Source organism: Littorina saxatilis, linkage group LG9, assembly GCF_037325665.1.
Source record: "Littorina saxatilis isolate snail1 linkage group LG9, US_GU_Lsax_2.0, whole genome shotgun sequence".
In the NCBI taxonomy this organism is placed as follows: domain Eukaryota; kingdom Metazoa; phylum Mollusca; class Gastropoda; order Littorinimorpha; family Littorinidae; genus Littorina; species Littorina saxatilis.
This window is the reverse complement of record NC_090253.1, coordinates 63,039,389-63,059,489: the sequence shown is the minus strand read 5'-3', so window position 1 is coordinate 63,059,489 and position 20,101 is coordinate 63,039,389. Positions and strand designations below refer to the sequence as shown.

At 43.7% G+C, this 20,101-nt stretch overlaps 1 protein-coding gene across 1 annotated transcript in view; it reads right to left on the bottom strand.

Moving 5' to 3' along the window:
* LOC138976756 (zinc finger protein 665-like) overlaps positions 1-18,932 on the bottom strand; it is a 28,486-nt gene extending 9,554 nt beyond the window's left edge. The window contains exons 1-4 of the mRNA XM_070349646.1: positions 17,267-18,932; positions 13,511-13,611; positions 12,452-12,564; positions 5,597-5,808 (exon numbers count right to left, since the gene is read on the bottom strand). Of these exons, the coding sequence (XP_070205747.1) occupies positions 5,597-5,808; positions 12,452-12,564; positions 13,511-13,611; positions 17,267-17,486 (646 nt within the window). The 5' untranslated portion in view covers positions 17,487-18,932. The remainder of the gene's footprint in view (positions 1-5,596; positions 5,809-12,451; positions 12,565-13,510; positions 13,612-17,266) is intronic.
* Between the last annotated feature and the right edge of the window lie 1,169 nt (positions 18,933-20,101).

Below are 20,101 nucleotides of genomic sequence, written 5' to 3'. Positions count from 1 at the left end.
TCAGACGAATAATGGAGCCAATTTCATGGGATTACTTTTCTATAAAATAGTTTATTAGACTTATTCTTCTAGAAAAGTATACAAATAGAATAATACAACAAGCATAATTTACGCAATATTATAAATGCACATACAAAGTCAGTTAAAAATCCCGGGTCGCCTTTATAAGGCTAACATCAAAGAGCGCAAGTGTTACAAAAAAACAATGAAACCACCTAATCTCCCATCCCTCGAATAAATCCTATTCTAAGGTGAGACTCCGCATATCAAGCTAGCTACATTTTTACCCACTACAGGATCTTTTGTCACCTGACTGACTAACTATGAAATTCCCTCAATCTATTTACTTTGTTGGACCTCTAGATGGAAGAACGGTTCTTTCCTATTGGGATAAATTTAAGGATGGTCTAAGACCTCAGAATTTGCTATTTTAACTTCGATAAGAACCGGACGGACGAATCCCCCTATTCTTCACCAAAGTGTTTTGTCCCTAATGCCAAAATCAAGTTTCCCCCTTTTAGAAGTACCATACGCAAAACAGAAGGGACACCAAAAGGAGCTTATCTGAGTGTGCGCAGGTCACCTAGGTTTAATTTCCCCACCTAGCTAGCTATTTTAGGACCGTTCAATCAAACGTCACCTGACGTTCTAACAGTCCGGTTGTTTATTTCTGACTATCTACGAATTCTCGCCTATTTATCTGTTGAACCTTTACTGGTATTTGAGGAAAACAAGCCAGTAGCATGCATGGTTATCCTTTGAAACTGAATTACTCCTACGCTGTCCTGACTTTATGACAAAGTGGTAAGATTCTCTAAGTTCTTTTACTCTGTGTTTTTCCCTATGCTATCCTGTTGAAAGAATGCGAAGACTCCTCTTGTCCCTAATCTAAATCTTGATCTAGTCTACCTTGCCTCTTCTCTCTCCCTATTCTAATCCCTAACCTAGCGCCCTCAGTCTATGTCCTTATTCTAACCCATTCTATTCTGTCCTAGAGCCTGTCCTAATGCGTGTAGGAACTTCATTTTACACTGTCCAATCTGCATGACAATGTAAACAAACACACCGAACCAAAGGCAGATTGGTTGGGGCAAAACGAATTTGAGTGCAGTATGCCCCATTCATTATAGATAATTTAAGTCTAAATTTAATTAAGAAGTTATGCGATTGTTATTGTACGTGTATATGCAATTGTGATGTATACTTATGTACTCTCTCTCTCTCTCTCTCTCTCTCTCTCTCTTTCTCTCTCGCTTACTCTCTCTCTCTCTCCCTTTCCTCTCTCTCTTTCCCTTTTATATTCTTTGTCCATTTGGCGTGTCCGGTCTCCATTATGCCTTTGCTTTTTGTCATATATCTATATATATGTATGTTTGCACATTTTGTTTGTTTCTCGTTTGTTTTGGTTTAAAAAGTACTTGTCGAAGTGTTGTCGCAAGTTATCGTAATCCATATGTTAAATTCTCCCGTTAGGGTCACCACCATAAGCTTGAACTTGTTGATGATCCGTAACATGTATCATGTTCAAATACATGAATTGTTGAATAAACACTGTTTTAAACCAAAGCCAGATTGGCTGACCAAAAAAGAACATTAACCGCACTACTTTCAAAACATAACGCAGACAATATAGTCCGTCCTTTTTCCTTTATCTTTAGACTTGCTGATCACAACAAGCGCTCTTTTAATAACTGTTGGCCATATTTAAGCAACCTACAACACTATCTTCATCAAAGAAACCTTGTCTCTCCTCCCTTTTACGAATGCTGTCTCTCCAAGTAAGATCACTGAACGACTAGCGGTTAACGTTATTGCCACAACGACGAGTCGCTATGACTTTCGCGTTGCCTGACTAAATTGACAACTACCTTTCAATGGCTTGAAAACATATTTTAAACACTTTCATCCACATTTCTACCATTTATCATATTAACAAACACATTTTCCCAATGTTTATGAATCTTTACTGCTAGACCGCATCGGTACCGTCCAAAACTGCCGACCAAAACAGAAACCGAAAGTTCGATTACTTCCCTTGCATCGTCTAGCTTTGGTTTCGATACTAATTACGCTTCGTTTAAAATCTGGGGCCAGCGATAGCATAACAGAGGGAACTCTGTATGCCATGACTGTCCCGAACTTTCAATATTTATTTTATCTAATGACCTAACTTTTTCAAACATGGCTCTCCCGCCACACTATTATTCACACTCCCTGGTTAACATCTGTTAGGATATCAAGTGTGTACAGTCTGTTGGGTCATCAATTTAATTCAGTCTGTTGGATTATCAATTTAATTCAGTCTGTTGGATTAGGTCTGGTAGGTTGTCAGGAAAATCCTTTCAGTTGGGTTATAAGGGTAAATTCTGAGTAGTCTGTTGGGTTGTAAGGGTCAATTCTGAGTAGTCTGTTGGGTTGTAGAGTTATAAAATCTGTTGCGTTATGAAGTTAATTCAGCCTGTTAGGTCATCAGTCTGTTGAGTTATCAATGCATAAGGCAAATCCAGTCTATTGGGTTATCAGGTTAAAATTCAAATGAAGAAAATCAGAACAGAGGATGGCAATCAGTAGTGAGTACCTTATGTTTAAGTTGAACATTAAATACTCTCTGTCTTCTTTTCTGGTTTTTACATTTAGTCAAGTTTTGACTAAATGTTTTAACATAGAGGGGGGAATCGAGACGAGGGTCGTGGTGTATGTGTGTGTGTGTGTATGTGTGTGTGTGCGTGCGTGCGTGTAAAGCGATTCAGACTAAACTACTGGACCGATCTTTATGAAATTTGACATGAGAGTTTCTGGGTATGATATCCCCATACGTTTTTTTCATTTTTTTGATAAATGCCTTTGATGACGTCATATCCGGCTTTTCGTGAAAGTTGAGGCGGCACTGTCACGCCCTCATTTTTCAACCAAATTGGTTGAAATTTTGGTCAAGTAATCTTCGACGAAGCCTGGACTTCGGTATTGCATTTCAGCTTGGTGGCTTAAAAATTAATTAATGACTTTGGTCATTAAAAATCTGAAAATTGTAAAAAAAAAATTTATTTTAATAAAACGATCCAAATTTACGTTCATCTTATTCTCCATCATTTGCTGATTCCAAAAACATATAAATATGTTATATTTGGATTAAAAACAAGCTCTGAAAATTAAATATATAACAAGAAGGGCAAAGCCCATACGACTCACATGCTTTACACATTTTTCCTACCAAAATACATGTGACCTTGACCCAAGGTCAAGGTCATCCAAGGTCATGCAACACAAAGCTGTTAATTCAAGACATAGGAAGTACAATGGTGCTTATTGGCTCTTTCTACCATGAGATATGGTCACTTTTAGTGGTTCACTACCTTATTTTGGTCACATTTCATAAGGGTCAAAGTGACCTTGACCTTGATCATATGTGACCAAATGTGTCTCATGATGAAAGCATAACATGTGCCCCACATAATTTTTAAGTTTGAAACAGTTATCTTCCATAGTTCAGGGTCAAGGTCACTTCAAAATATGTATACAATCCAACTTTGAAGAGCTCCTGTGACCTTGACCTTGAAGCAAGGTAAACCAAACTGGTATCAAAAGATGGGGCTTACTTTGCCCTATATATCATATATAGGTGAGGTATTCAATCTCAAAAACTTCAGAGAAAATGGGAAAAATGTGAAAAATAGCTGTTTTTTAGGCAACATTTATGGCCCCTGCGACCTTGACCTTGAAGCAAGGTCAAGATGCTATGTATGTTTTTTGGGGCCTTGTCATCATACACCATCTTGCCAAATTTGGTACTGATAGACTGAATAGTGTCCAAGAAATATCCAACGTTAAAGTTTTCCGGACGGACGTCCGGACGGACGGACGGACGGACGGACGGACGGACGTCCGGACGGACGGACGGACGGACGGACGACTCGGGTGAGTACATAGACTCACTTTTGCTACGCATGTGAGTCAAAAATTATTATCAAAATTAATTTGTCGAAATCAATTTAAAAACACTTTCATCTTATTCCTTGTCGGTTCCTGATTCCAAAAACATATAGATATGATATTTTTGGATTAAAAACACGCTCAGAAAGTTAAAACGAAGAGAGGTACAAAAAAGCGTGCTATCATTCTCAGCGCAACCACTACCCCGCTCTTCTTGTCAATTTCACTGCCTTTGCCGTGAGCAGTGGACTGACGATGCTACGAGTATACGGTCTTGCTGCGTTGCATTGCGTTCAGTTTCATTCTGTGGGTTCAACAGCTACTTGACTAAATGTTGTATTTTCGCCTTTTGCGACTTGTTTTTATTCTCTTGCTCTCTCGGTCATCCCTTCTGTTTTGTGTATGTTATGTGCTGAAGAAGAGAACATGTCTCTCTCTGTCATCCCTTCTGGTTTATGTATTTTATGTGCTGAAGAAGAGTACATGTCTATCTCTGTCATCCCTTCTGTTTTATGTATTTTATGTGCTGAAGAAGAGTACATGTCTCTCTCTCTGTCATCCCTTCTGTTTTATGTATTTTATGTGCTGAAGAAGAGTTATGTGTACATGTTATGTTATATGAAGTCTTATATCGCGCGCGTATCTCCAGACTCGGACTCAGGGCGCAGGGATCTATTTATGCCGTGTGAGATGGAATTTTTTACACAATACATCACGCATTCACATCGACCAGCAGATCGCAGCCATTTCGGCGCATATCCTACTTTTCACGGCCTATTATTCCAAGTCACACGGGTATTTTGGTGGACATTTTTTATCTATGCCTATACAATTTTGCCAGGAAAGACCCTTTTGTCAATCGTGGGATCTTTAACGTGCACACCCCAATGTAGTGTACACGAAGGGACCTCGGTTTTTCGTCTCATCCGAAAGACTAGCACTTGAACCCACCACCTAGGTTAGGAAAGGGGGGATAAAATTGCTAACGCCCTGACCCAGGGTCGAACTCGCAAACCTCTCGCTTCCGAGCACAAGTGCATTACCACTCGGCCACCCAGTCCTGGCTGAAGAAGAGTACATGTCTACCTATGTCATCCCTTCTGTTTTATGTATTTTATGTGCTGAAGAAGAGTACATGTCTACCTATGTCATCCCTTCAGTTTTATGTATTTTATGTGCTGAAGAAGAGAACATGTCAAAACCGACCCACTGTGAAGTTTTTCGTTTTGCTGTTTATTCTGGTGAACATTTTTTTCCTTGTTATCTTGTCCAAGAAATTGATAATTTTTCATTTTATGGGGCAAGCACGACCTCACTATGACCTCAGCATTTGATTTTAACCAGACCTGTATCATGATGGGAGGTGGTCATCCAACCATAGAAGCCAGTAAAGTTACAAAGCTCTTGGTTTAACCATCTGAGAAAACCTAAAAGTAAAATTTTAATGACATGAACGTGACACACTGTGACCTTGAAATTTGATGCCAGACTTGCAGTTTAGAAACCTTCAAACCCAAAACATTTCAAAGCTCTAGCTACAAAAACCTTTGAGATATGTAACCTCAACGTTTAGATCTTTGCTGACAGACGGACGGATGGACAAACTGACACTGCTTATTACAAAGACTCACTGATTACTCAGGTAAGTCAATAGAAGCAAGCTTACCGTATTGAAGTTGTTGAGCCCTGTAACAACACTGCGGCATATCTTCAGCCACATCAATCTCTATCTTGACGTCTGACACAATGCCTGTGTCTCCTTCCTCCATGCTGTTACGAGAAGCCCCGACCTCTGACTGTTCACAGTTCAGGGTGTTGATGAACCCAGACTGTTCACGACCCCTGACAATCCCTGGCTGTTCACTGTTCCAGGCACTGCTGTGACAAAACAAAAACAAAACTGTCATATTCAACATTTACAGCAAAGCAGGTAAAGGTATTCCAGGATATATAAACTGAGCAAAAACATTATTGCACCCATTTATGTACCCCAACTAAAACGTTCATTCCCGTGTCATTTCATTGAAACTTTATATGCCATTAAAGGCCCTGCATTGGGCTATCTGGCACACTTTTCGGATCAAAGATTTCTGTCATAGGTATCATGTGACTGCCCCTAAAGTACTTCTGATGAATTAAGCACTAAACCAATTATTTTCTGTCCCTAAACACCACAAAATGCCTAAAGTCGAAAGATGTAGTACAAACAGGGGAGTAAAACGGAACAGCCGTTTTTGTGTGCCTGTGTGAGCTCAGTTGCCGACTGACACAAACTTTCGCATTCGGCTTTTCTTATCTCGTAACTCCACACTAAATACCCCACTTCCCCTCTGAAGGATTGATGTACAACCCATGACACTAACATTCATGTAGTCGTTTATAACTGAGGTTGAAAAATTCGCTTCATGACGAGACAAGTATAAATGCCATTCACCCAAACTGAAATTTTTGCTGCCGTCTGCTCGCGCTGTACGGATTAGCTGTTCTCTTCTCCTCCCCTTGTTGCATCCTAGTTCTTCTGTTGTTTCTAGTTTTCCGTTGATGTTGTGTTTTGGTCTTCTTCATAAGTAGTCTTGTTCAAAAAAAAAAAATAAATAAAAACTTCTTTTTGTTGTATACGAATGAACTAAGAAAAAGCTGTTTAACAGCTGTGTTGTCAAATCAAGTTTTTTTCCAAAGTCAGTGTGGCGCCTGCGCAAAACTAATGCGCATAAGAAACGGCGTCTGCAATCAAAACCTGAGATCAACGCATCGACGCAAAAACTGTGATTTTGTAAGTTTGGAACAACAAATCAAGGTCAGAACAGCTATATAATTGCTATTGTATTTTCAGCGTAGCAATAGGGTCCGATATTTATTGACTCGAACAAGTATAATGCGACTCATCGGCATTATACTTGTCTCGTCTATATCGGACCCTATTGCTAAGCTGAAAACACACTAGCTGTTAATATAATGGATGGTCTGAATCTGGAAATCACTGATGCTTCACGGGCGCTGTGGCGGGGTGGTAAGACGTTGGCCTCTTAATCGGAAGGTCGAGGGTTTGAATCCCGGCCACGGTCGCCTGGTGGGTTAAGAGTAGAGATTTTTCCGATCTCCCAGGTCAACTTATGTGCAGACCTGCTAGTGGCTTATCCCCTTCCGTGTGTACACACAAGCACAAGACCAAGTGCGCACGGAAAAGATCCTGTAATCCATGTCGGAGTTCGATGGGTTATAGAAACACGAAAATACCCTGACCCAGCATGCTTCCTCCGAAAGCAGCGTATGGCTGCCTAAATGGCAGAGTAAAAACGGTCATACACGTAAAATTCTACTCGTGCAAAAACACGTGTACATGTATGGGAGTTTCAGCCCACGAACGCAAAAGAAGAAGAAAAACTGATGCTGAGATTGAGAAGGATTTGAGGACCACAAACACGAAGTTCAGAAAAAAAAAAGCTCTGAGTCTCTGGCATGATATTGATAGTCCATAATATTGAGTACAAGCCAAAAGACATCATAGTACCTCTTTTCAAATCACTTGTTCGTCCTATTCTTGAGTATGGGAACGTAGTGTGGTCACCTTCCTTAAAGAAGCAATATTACTCATAGAAAGTGTATAATAGCGATTTTCGAAAAAAGTTGCTTGCAGCCAGGGGCTAAACTATGAACAGAGATTGAAGTTTCTTAATATGCCAAGTCTGGAGCACAGGAGGTTGCGAGGCAACATGATCGAGACTTACAAAATACTACACAAACTCTATGATGAACACGCTGCTAACTCAATCCTTGCAGTTATATGAGGGTTCCAGCTCAAGAGGACATAATTATAAACTAATTTTAAAAAAACCTGTTCAGACTAACTGGTAATCTTGAAGTTTAGCGTGTTAATTAAATTCATAGCTCATAATTCAGAGGCATTTTAGTCTCCAAATTTGTAGAACGTCCTGCACTTGTAATCATAACAAGTCATTTTAGATCCCTTTGAAGTTACGGAATGAACTCCGATGAACTGTACGAATGCATTTCGTTTACATGGGTCAAAGAAGGAATTATCCGTATGAGCGGACAAGGGAGACAACTCTTTCGTGTTTAAAATGATGTCGCATGGTTGACGTTACGTACGCCATTTTTGGTGCATTTTTGTCGATTGAACAACCAAATTAATTAATTGTGCTTCAAGTCTGGAGCTCAGTCCGTCAATTAATTTCACGACAAATGTTCTTTGGCTTGCTTACATGGACTTGTATCAAAAATAAGTAAAGAATGTCACTGGATTCTGAGCTATAAATTTAACACTCTAAATTAAGTTCAAGATTACCCTAACCTGTATGCAAACCTTTTCTTACGAACCGTGTTGTGAATAACTGGAACATTTTACCAACCAACATTGTGTCACTGTCAGCAGGAACACTAAATACGTTTAAAAATGTACTTGCTGGAGACAATTTATGTCCTCTTCGAATTTAAAACTCAACTGAGACCGTCCTAGGACGTACGCAGCGCGCAAATTATGAACAATGATATTTCAAATCATCATTTAAAAACATAGCAGGCAAAAGGCTGGAAAGCCTAGGCCGCATAAGATGTTATGTTATGTTATGTTCAAAGCAGGTAGGCCTAATTCTGCGAAATTGCAATGGATTATGATCTTTGAATTGACTACGCTCAAGTTCAACATTACCCTTATCTGTATCTGTGGGTTACGTCGCTAGCATCCAGATTGCTGGCTTTGGCGCGACGGGTGGGTGTGCGCAGCGACGTCGTTTATCGGCGGCTGGTAGTCAGCGCCGCCTTGAATGCCTCAGTAGAGGCTGAGTGGACAACTGTGTTGTCCAGGTGATTCCACTCTATTGTGGATCGTGGGAAGAACGACTGTTTGTATTGTTCAGTGTTGCAGCGTGGTACAGCGAAACATCTGTTGTTGTTTTTTATGTAATTGTCCATGGGGTTGCTACCAACGTAGTCTGCTGTTTGTCTTCTGGGTCGGATCATGCGGCCAGCACGTTGAGGGGTCAGGAATTTTTTCTTCTTCTTCTTCAGCGTTCCAGAATTGTCTGGTGACGTGTGAGCTCGTTTGCCCATTTGGGTTCCCCACACTATACTCTGAGAGCATAGTCAGCTTCACTCCGCTTTCGTTGAGTAGGCATGCTGAGTATTTTCGTGTTTCCATAACCCACCGAACTCTGACATGGATTACAGGATCTATTCCGTGCGCACTTGGTCTTGTGCTTGCGTGTACACACGAAGGGGGTTAAGTCACTAGCAGGTCTGCACATAAGTTGACCTGGGAGATCGGAAAAATCTCCACTCTTAACCCACCAGGCGGCAGCGACCGGGATTCGAACTCACGACCTCCCGATTAGGAGGCCGACGTCTTACCAACACGCCACTGCGCCCGTCAGGAATTTGTCTGGAGGCATTGCCGGCACCAGCCCCTCAACCACCTTGTAGTAGAAAGTCAGGCGGAGGTTTACTCGACGTTCCTGGAGAGTTGGGAGGTTGTGGCGTGTCAGGAGGCCCGTAACAAAGCCAGGACGTCTTGATCGGTAGTCGTTGGCGATGAAACGTGCTGCTGTGCGCTGTATGCGTTCCATCCTATCGATGTCCTGCGCTTGGTACGGGTCCCAGACTACGGCTCCGTACTCAAGGAGGGGTCGGACGAGGGCCAGGTAGGCATTTCGTCTGCAGGCTGCCGGGCAGTGGCGGAGGTTTCTGCATAGGAAGCCAAGAATGCAGTTTGCTTTCTTGGTGATGCTGCTGATGTGGTTTCTCCACTTGAGGTTGTCCGAGAATAGGATGCCTAGGTACGGGTTGGAGGGGACAGTTTTGAGGATGGTGTTGTTGAGGGAGTACATGAAGGTGGAGGGTGGTTTGTGGGAGATGCTCATGACATAGCACTTGGTGGCGTTGAAGCGCATTCCCCATTTCTCTGCCCAACCTTCTAGACACTTCAGGTCCTCTTGTTGGGTGTGGTGGTAGTTGAAGGTGTTGATCTCTCTGTAGACGAGACAGTCGTCGGCGAACAGCCTAACCTGGGATCTGACTGCCTGCGGGAGATCGTTGATGTGGATGAGAATTAAGAGGAGTGGGCCCAGCACAGTGCCTTGTGGGACGCCTGAGTCGACGGTAGTGGGCTGGGACGTACTGCCTTCAACGACGACTTGCATGCTGCGTTCCGTGAGGAAGCAGTGAAGCCATGCATGGAGGGGGCCTGTGATGCCATAGTTGGCCAACTTGAGGAGGAGCCGGTCATGGGGGACGGTGTCGAATGCTTTGGAAAAGTCTAGTATGGCCATGTCAATTTGTTTGCCTTGATCAAAAGACTGTAGTAGGTCGTTGGTGGTGGTTAGTAGTTGGGTTTCAGTGGAGTAGCCAGATCGAAAGCCGTGGTTCAGGTTTGTAAGGATTTTGTGGGCTTGGAAATGGGACATAATGTGGCGGAAGATAATTAGTTCAAGGAGTTTGCAGGGGACAGAGGTAAGGGAGATTGGGCGATAGTTGGCGGGTTCGTGGCGGTCCCCTTTCTTAAAGGCACACAACACGTTGGCCGACAACCAGTCCTTGGGTAGGCGTCCGCTGTCGACAGAGGTCTGGAAGATCAGTGCCAGTGCTGGGCCGACGCTGTCGGCGAGGGTCTTGAGGACGGTGTTCGGGATGCCCTCTGGTCCGGACGCCTTGTTGACTTTCAGTTGTCGTAGCAACTTGGTGACTCCGGGGACTGTGATGGTAATGGGTGGGATGTCAGGGGCGGTGGGTTGGAGGTGGGGGAGGGGTTGGGAGGAAGTTTTGGTGAAGACAGATTTGAACTGGTTAAGGAGGATGTCCGCTTTTGACTGGCTGTCACTGTGGAGTTGGCCTTTGGTTTTGAGGGGGGCTACTCCGACATTGTCCTGTTTCCTGGCCTTGATGAACCGCCAGAATGGCTTGGTGTCGTTCCTATCTAGCCCTTCTTGGATGGTGTCGTTGATGTACTTCCACTCAGCTCGGCGTAACTCTCTTTTGCAGTGTTTTTGGAATTGGCGGTAAGGGGACCAGTTGTTGGAGGATCTCGCTCGGTGGAAGAGGCGTTTCAGCATACGTTTCAGGGGGACGGTTAGCCAGGGTAGGGTCTGCGATGGTTTTAGTGTAAAGGTTGGGATGTTGGTTTCCATGGTGTTCAGAAGTAGGTTCTTGAATGTGGACCATAGGGTGTCGACGCCTTTTCCCTCCTTGTGTTCATCAGCCACGGTTTGGGCAGCGCTGACAAGGTCACTTCTCATCTGGTCCCAGTTAGCCTTCTTGAACTTATAGCATTTACGGGGCTTCTGGCGCGTGATCTGTGGTCGGACGTCAAAGTCCGCGGCGACAATGTCGTGGTCTGAGACACCAGGTATGCTAGCAGTCGATTTCACCAGGGTGGGGTTGGAGGTGAACACAAGGTCTAGTAGGTTGGGGCCTCGGGTGGGGGTGTGGTGTACTTGGGTGAGGGGTGCGTTTGATGTGATGTTGATGAGGTGCCCTTGTATCTCGTTGTCTTTCCCTGAGGAGTGGGCGGTGTGCGTTGTCCAGTTGATGTCTGGGCAATTGAAGTCTCCGGCAAGGATGATCTCTCGCTGTTTCTTGCCGTCTTCAGTCAGTTTGTTCAGGGCTTTCTGGAGTTCGTCCAGGTCACGTTAATTCCGCTCGGGCATGTAGAATGCTCCCACATACAGGTCTTTGCGGTTCTTCAACTTGACCTTGACCCACTCCAGTTCACAGTCGGTGACAAGCTAGGGCTGCTCGACGGTAGTCAAGGACTTGTGCACAAGGACGAACACGCCACCACTGCTTCTGCCCAGGCGGTCATTCCTGAATATGTCGAAGTAGTCTGGGAATATTTCAGCTGACTTGATGTGGTCTGGTGATGGTGGTTTCCCTGGCTGGATACCTCGTAACCAGGATTCAGTGTCGCAGACAATATCGGGCTTGGTGTACTGGAGTACCGTAGCAAGCTCCTGCTTCTTGGCATTGGCGCACTGACAATTTACGTTGAGGACGCGCAGGTTAGATTTCTTCGGTAGACCGTAGGTAAGTGAGCTGGTTGATCTTGCTTGAGATCGTTGTTGATCTTTCTGCGGGGAGGATAGGGAGGAGGGGCGACTGGTGACTTTAGGGCTACTAGTACGGGGCGGGGAGAAAGGGTCACCAGATACTATGGAGTCGACGATTGAAGCATTCTGCAGAGGGGCAAAATAGTTCGTGCAGTTGAGTTCATAGCTGCGGAAGGTAAAGCTATCACAGTTGGTGCTGTCGCACCTGGGGCAAATCCACGCGACGTTAGGGCGGCTGATAGCATCGTATTCTGCAGAACCCACGTCCACACCCTTATTTGTTGAATTTTCCGGGGAAGCATTCAGCCTTGAGTTCATTTTGGCAGAAACCAGGCTGATGTCCTACTAAAAGCCGCATGTTTTCAAAACTTACATTTGATGGTAGTTCGATCGCCATTGGAGCTGAGAAATAGGGGACTGTATTCTCCGTCAACTTTTAATCAGTGTGGCCAAGAGTTCAGTACCTTTCGCTGTGCACAGGCGCCTGGAGTATGTCAGCTGCGTGGCTGTAAACAATACCGGTCAGCGTCTGTGAACAAGGACAGGTAGCTGGTCTCAGGAAATGTTGTGGTGTCTCCTAAACCAAAGAAACATTGTGTCTCTCATAGTAAGGTTCAGGGACGTGACAGAAATAAAATTATAACCAAAAGGTAAAATTATGAAATTGACAAAGCTTGGAAATTATTACACAAAAATAAAGTAATCAAAAAAAAGTACAAATAACATCGCATAGAAGGCAAAAGGCTCATCTGGCCTACAGGCACTCCATATAATTTGATAGTTATGATATCAGGGTTCCTGCAGGGCAGAGCTGATACAATTCAATGAGTTTTCAAGGACATTTCCAGGACCAAATAAATGTTTTTCAAGGACATGATTTTCCCCAAATTAAAGTCTTTTTTACACACGAAGCATCGCGCATGATGTTTCGATTTATCCGATGCTTCTAAAAGCCAAGCTTTGTATTTTGCATTGGCAAGCCATTGACGATTGAAGACGCAGTTGCCTTTCCCCATTTTCCACGCTAAGACACAGGAAGAGATATAAAAATGCCACTGCGGTTCTCCACGTCTGCAAACTATTAGTCATTCCGTAGTTGTTTCCCTTGCCAACTTCCGGGAAGGGAAGCAACTACGGGTGACTAGTAATAGTTAGTTCGTCTGCTTTCGTTTTCACTCGGTCTTTTATTCTCCCAAAATGTGTGTACTGTATTTGACTAAAAACAAAAGGGGGGTTGCATTTTTTTTTTAAATAAGACAAGCTGCTGACGAAATGTATAGGCAACAATTTGGAAAAATCAAGTACTTTTCAATGACTATTTAACAAAACTCTATTTTCAAGCTCTTTTCAAGGCCTAGAAAAGGTTTTCCAATTTTCAAGGAGTTTTCCAGGGTTTAAGGACTCTGTACGAACCCTGTGATATGATAATTGACCCGAAGTCCCAAAGGCCGACTTGATATCTGTTAAATTGTGATCCCCCCCCCCTCCCCCAGAAATACAACAGCAAAGTAACATATACTTACTGGTTCTGGTCTTGTGGTCTTTCTTGTTTCAATGGACTTTCGTGGCATCCAGTGGACCGGCAAGCTCCCTTGAACAAGGCCTCTGCATCTCCCTGATGGGGCTGAAAAGAAAGAAGTTACAAGTGGCTTGTTTCAATTCTGACCAAATATATATCATTATATTTAATAAAGGGTGCAAACATGTGGAGACCCACTTAGCCATCCATGTAAAAAAATGTGTAGGCCGAAAACACAAGCCCATGCACTGATGCAGTGATAATAATAATAATAATAATAATAATAATAAATGAGCATTTATATAGCGCAACATCATAACTTTACAATTATGCTCTATGCGCTTGACACATTTAAAATTAAAACACAGTTATTCAAGCATTTACATCTACATTCATAGTCAACAACGCTTAATTAAAAGCATACACCATTAAACATACATTACAAAAGATTCTTCCACTAACTAAGTAATAAAAACATGAATAAAATAGGTTGTAAAAAACAAGGAAATACCAGCTGAATACCAACAGAACATGTTATCAACAATGCTGAAAACAGTCCTAGATGTTTATACATTATCACTAAAACAACAAATACACTACATGTAGCCTACTGATGGACTGAGAAAACAAAATCAGGGGCTGTATTTCTTGAAGAGGTGCGTTTTAAGTGCTCGTTTGAATGCTTGGGGTGACTGAGAGTGGCGGATGTGAAAGGGGAGAGAATTCCATTGTGTGGGTGCGCAGAAAGTAAAAGTGCGTTGTCCGTATGTTTTGGTTTTGGTGTGTGGAATGGTAAGGATGCGACAGTCAGAAGAGGCACGGAGTTGTCTTGCTGGAGAATAGACGGTGAGAAGTTCAGAGAAGTTAAAGCAGGAGACGAGCCAGAAAAGAAGTTAAAGCAGAGGGTGGACAGTTTGTAGTCAATGCGGGCTTGAATAGGTAACCAGTGCAGTGTGTGAAGAAGTGGTGTTGCGTGATCTCGTTTTCGTGCTTTGAGAATGAGGCGTGCTGCCGAGTTTTGGACTTTTTGTAGTTTATGCAGGAGGTACAGAGGACAGCCAGAGAGAAGAGAGTTGCAGTAGTCAAGTTTAGAAAGAACAAAGGCACAGACAAGAGTGTTAGTTGTTTGAGAGGAGAGTGTGTGGCGAATGGTGCTGATCTTACGAAGCTCAAAATAAGCTGCTCTACAGACTAAAGATATATATGTTTGTTAAGGGTCATGTCAGATGAAAGGGTGAATCCAAGGTTTCTAGCTGATGGTGAGAAAAGAATGTCGGTGTTGCCTATTTGAACAGAAACAGGTTGGGGAGAGGGAAATGTAGTGTTCTTCTTTTTGCACAGTAAGACTTCAGTCTTATCATCATTCAGCTTCAGTTTGTTATCGACCATCCAAGATTTAACATCAGTGATGCATGTCTGAATGGTCTGGATGGCGGAATGTGTCTCTGCAGGGGGACTGGGTTTATACAGCTGGGTGTCATCAGCAAAAAACTGATTTAAAACAGAATGGTTTTGAATCAGTGTGGAGAGGGGCTTAGTGTACATGATGAAAAGGATGGGACCGAGTACTGAACCTTGAGGAACGCCGAAAGAAAGTGGGGCTGGAGCAGACATCTGGCCATCGACAAGCACAGCCTGAGTCCTGCCAATGAGATAGGACTCAAGCCATGCTAACGGTGGACCGGATATGCCGTACAGAGTCTGAAGTCTATGGAGAAGCGTGACATGGTCAATCGTGTCGAACGCTGCAGAAAGGTCAAGTAGGGTAAGCACTGACACATCACCACCATCCAGAGCAGACAGAATGTCACTGATTACTTTTAGTAAGGCTGTTTCAGTACAGTGAGAAGGGCGATAAGCGGACTGAGAGTGCGAGATCAAATCATGGGTGTTCAAATATGACAACAGCTGCTTCAAAACTACCTTTTCAAACACTTTGGACAAGAATGATAAATTAGATACAGGACGATAATTCTTCAAAATATTGACATCAAGACTAGGTTTTTTGAGAAGTGGTTTGACAAGTGCAGTTTTGAACAATGATGGAAAAACACCAGATAACAGGCTATCATTGACAATTTGAGTAAGAGTTGGCAACAACACATCAAGATTCTCAAAAAGCAGTGGTGTGGGTATGGCATCAAGTGGACAAGTTGTTGGTTTGGACTTCAGAATAATGGATTTAAGGTCTTTTTCACTGATTGGCTGAAATGATGGAAAAGAACAATCAGTGAGAACATCAACATGACTGGAGGAAGCAGAATGTGCACTCATCTGATCAAGTTCAGAACGAATATCAGAAACCTTCTTGATAAAATAATCACTGAATACATCTGGCAGCTGACTAGCGGGGAAAACAGTGGGAAGTGGGGATACCTTACTGCGGCCGGTCAACCGGCAGCAAATATCGAACAGTTTTTTGCTTGAATCGCAAGCAATAATCTGGGTTTGGAGGAAGGTTGTCTTTGCTGCGTGTACTAACTTAGTTACAATGTCCTTTGCTCCTTGAAATATTTGTTTATGGACAGTAAGACCAGTCTTAAGATACCTGCGCTCAGCACGCCTACGATCACATTTGGCATCACGCAGTTCAACACAGATATATTGGAATACCACGGTGCGGACTTGGACGGACGGACACGGCGACGTGAAACGGGGGCATGAACGTCAAGGGCAGCACGAAGTGTGGCATCAAGTTGGTCAGCTGAGGGGGAGGGGGGCAGCGCGTTCTGCAGCTCGTCCCTAAAAGCGTCTTTATCCATCGTACGGAGACAGCGGACAGACTTAAACATGGGTGGAGGAGGAGGACACTGGGTCATCAGATCAAACAAAACACAAAAATGATCTGAGGCTAAGACATGTGTAACAGACACAGATTGAACAATATGATCATCAGGCCTATGCATAACCCAATCCAGTATGTGATTCTTCTTGTGCGTTGGATGACTGACTGACTGTGTGAATTGAAAAACATCTAAAATATCTAACATCTTGACAGTGGAAGGGTGGTTGCAGTCATCAAAATGAACATTGATATCACCAAGCAAAACAGGAGTTCCAGACAAAGTGTTACAATGGTCAACAAGCCACAAGGTCATGAAATTCAGAGAAAAACATGGCATCAGTCAATTTGTTTTTTGAGTTTGGAGGAGGCCTATAATCTATGCAAAACAACTTAACTGGTTTCTCATGAAGGGCTAGTGTCACTTGTACACACTCAAAGGATGGATGTGTAAATGGCAGTACCGAATTAAACGACACATGACTAGAGAGAGAGTTTTTGAAGATCACTGCTATTCCACCACCACGAGTGACACTGCGGTGAAACGATCGGAGGGAATAGTTTGCTGATGTCAAGTCAACAATAACACTGTCGTCACCGTTCTCCTTGAGCCAAGTCTCGGTCAAAATCAAAATGTCTAGGTCATTGTCTGTGACAAACTCGACGATTTCTGTTCTTTTAGTTTTACATGCTTGCTGAGTTGAAGAAACAGACTGAGCGTTGAAAAGTGCGATGCGGAGAGGTGTGATGGTGGAAGTGGGGAGTAAGGTATGTGATCGAGACTTACAGTCTTTTGGCGTCGGTAGCACTGCCCCATTCCTCCGACGTGGTCTACGACGATGTCCCCTGTGTGCCTTCTTTGGAGGGATGCGTAGGCATGGAAGCTGATGGCAGTGAAAGCCAAGGTCGTGAAGACGACGACACAGCGACGACGCGTCACTGGGTGCAATAAAAACAACATAAAAGCATTAAACTTACCTCGCTTTAAGTCTTTCTCCTCGAAATGACGAGAACAGATGCAAGCATTTTCAGAATTGAAGCTGGAATCGCACCGGTCGATAACACGAATCAACTCTGCTCGCCATTTGTCAGCACTTGGAGACTTTCCAGCCTTTGGAATGCTCAAAAAAGAAAGGCCTCTGCACTTTCCTGCCGTTGTATGGCACCCGACTATGCAACAGTTCCTGTGAGATGGCATCGCTATTATCAATTTTGGAGAGAAAAAAAGGACAAAACTGGATGAAAAATTCTACGGCCCCAGCAATCTCATTACTCTGAAAGATGAACCGGAAGTGGCTGGTCCTCAGGTTTCGAAGTTGACCGATATTCCAGCTAAAGTGACCTAGATCCAAAGCCAGCCATCCAAGCTTTGAATGTAGGTCCGTGCTGAGGGTCACAGCAGCGAAATATCCAAGGGAAGTAACTACCTAAATAGCTCGACCCAGAATGTACACTGGGTTACTTCCCGTATACTGATTTGACAGCGTACTTCACCCAAATCGTAAGATGAAGGGTGTCTACTTCAAGTGCATGTTGTTACTTTCAGTCTGTGTAAAGTAAATAGTGAAGTGTTTCTTTTCCGGTTTGGTGCAAATCATTTCTGGAAAGATTTTTCACTGTTGCCACAAACACAGAAACAGACAGACAGACAAAAACACACACACACTCTCTGATTATACATACGCTACAACGACAAATACAAATACTCGGGGACAAATACAAATACCCGATTTTTCCGAGCGCTCTCCAGTCCACCCAGCTGGAAATGGGTACCTGACCCTATTCAGGGCCGGGGAAGGCAAAGGCAGCGAGGGAGAGGAGATGGGCACCGCCCTCATAAAAAGCTGGCCCCCAGAAAAGTGGAGATCTCTAACATCTCTCTCCCCTACGACCAGATGGTTATGGGAATACCTTTACCTTTACCTTTTACAACGAATAACATATTATTGTCAATTTTAATAAGATGCAAAACATCTTGAGAATATTTGATACAGAACAAGGCAATCCTAAACAATCTCCACCAATAGTTATCTGGCTATAGTAATCACATGTGCAACATTCATATAACATATTACAGTTAAACAGCAATAAGACCAAAAAAAAGCCTTGCACACAAAATAGATACAAAGACGCAGATGTTGCATAAACATTTTTCCATCTAATATGCATCGCATTGCAATTGAGAAGTGGCCATGTTAAGCACCACACAACTATGTGACTATGTGACACAAGGTGCACACAAAGGGTGACCTACGTTGACTTCCTTTATACAAGGTGACTCATGTTGACAGCCACTATACTGGGTACGTGACTCGATCATGTTGACAGCCACTATACAGGGTGACCCATGTTGACAGCCACTATACAGGGTGACCCATGTTGACAGCCACTGTTGACAGCCACTATACAGGGTGACTCATGTTGACTGCCACTATACAGGGTGACCCATGTTGACTGCCACTATACAGGGTGACCCATGTTGACTGCCACTATACAGGGTGACTCATGTTGACAGCCACTATACAGGGTGACTCATGTTGACAGCCACTATACAGGGTGACTCATGTTGACAGCCACTATACAGGGTGACTCATGTTGACAGCCACTATACAGGGTGACTCATGTTGACAGCCACTATACAGGGTGACTCATGTTGACTGCCACTCAGTATACAGGGTGACTCATGCATGTTGACAGCCACTATACAGGGTGACTCATGTTGACTGCCACTATACACGGTGACCCATGTTGACTGCCACTATACAGGGTGACCCATATGTTGACAGCCACTATACAGGGTGACTCATGTTGACAGCCACTATACAGGGTGACTCATGTTGACTGCCACTATACAGGGTGACCCATGTTGACTGCCACTATACAGGGTGACTCATGTTGACTGCCACTATACAGGGTGACTCATGTTGACTGCCACTATACAGGGTGACCCATGTTGACTGCCACTATACAGGGTGACCCATATGTTGACTTCCTTTATACAAGGTGACTCATGTTGACAGCCACTATACAGGGTGACTCATGTTGACAGCCACTATACAGGGTGACCCATGTTGACTGCCACTATACAGGGTGACTCATGTTGACAGCCACTATACAGGGTGACCCATGTTGACTGCCACTATACAGGGTGACCCATATGTTCACAGCCACTATACAGGGTGACCCATGTTGACTGCCACTATACAGGGTGACTCATGTTGACAGCCACTATACTGGGTACGTGACGCCGGTTAACATGCAGCCACTATACAGGGTGACCCATGTTGACAGACACTATACAGGGTGACTCATGTTGACTGCCACAATACAGGGTGACTCATGTTGACAGCCACTATACTGGGTACGTGACTCATGTTGACAGCCACTATACAGAGTGACCCATGTTGACTGCCACTATACAGGGTGACTCATGTTGACTGCCACTATACAGGGTGACTCATGTTGACAGCCACTATACAGGGTGACCCATGTTGACTGCCACTATACAGGGTGACCCATGTTGACAGCCACTATACAGGGTGACCCATGTTGACAGCCACTATACAGGGTGACCCATGTTGACAGCCACTATACTGAGTGACCCATATTGACTGCCACTATACAGGGTGACCCATGTTGACAGCCACTATACAGGGTGACCCATATTGACTGCCACTATACAGGGTGACCCATGTTGACAGCCACTATACAGGGTGACCCATGTTGACAGCCACTATACAGGGTGACCCATGTTGACAGCCACTATACTGAGTGACCCATATTGACTGCCACTATACAGGGTGACCCATGTTG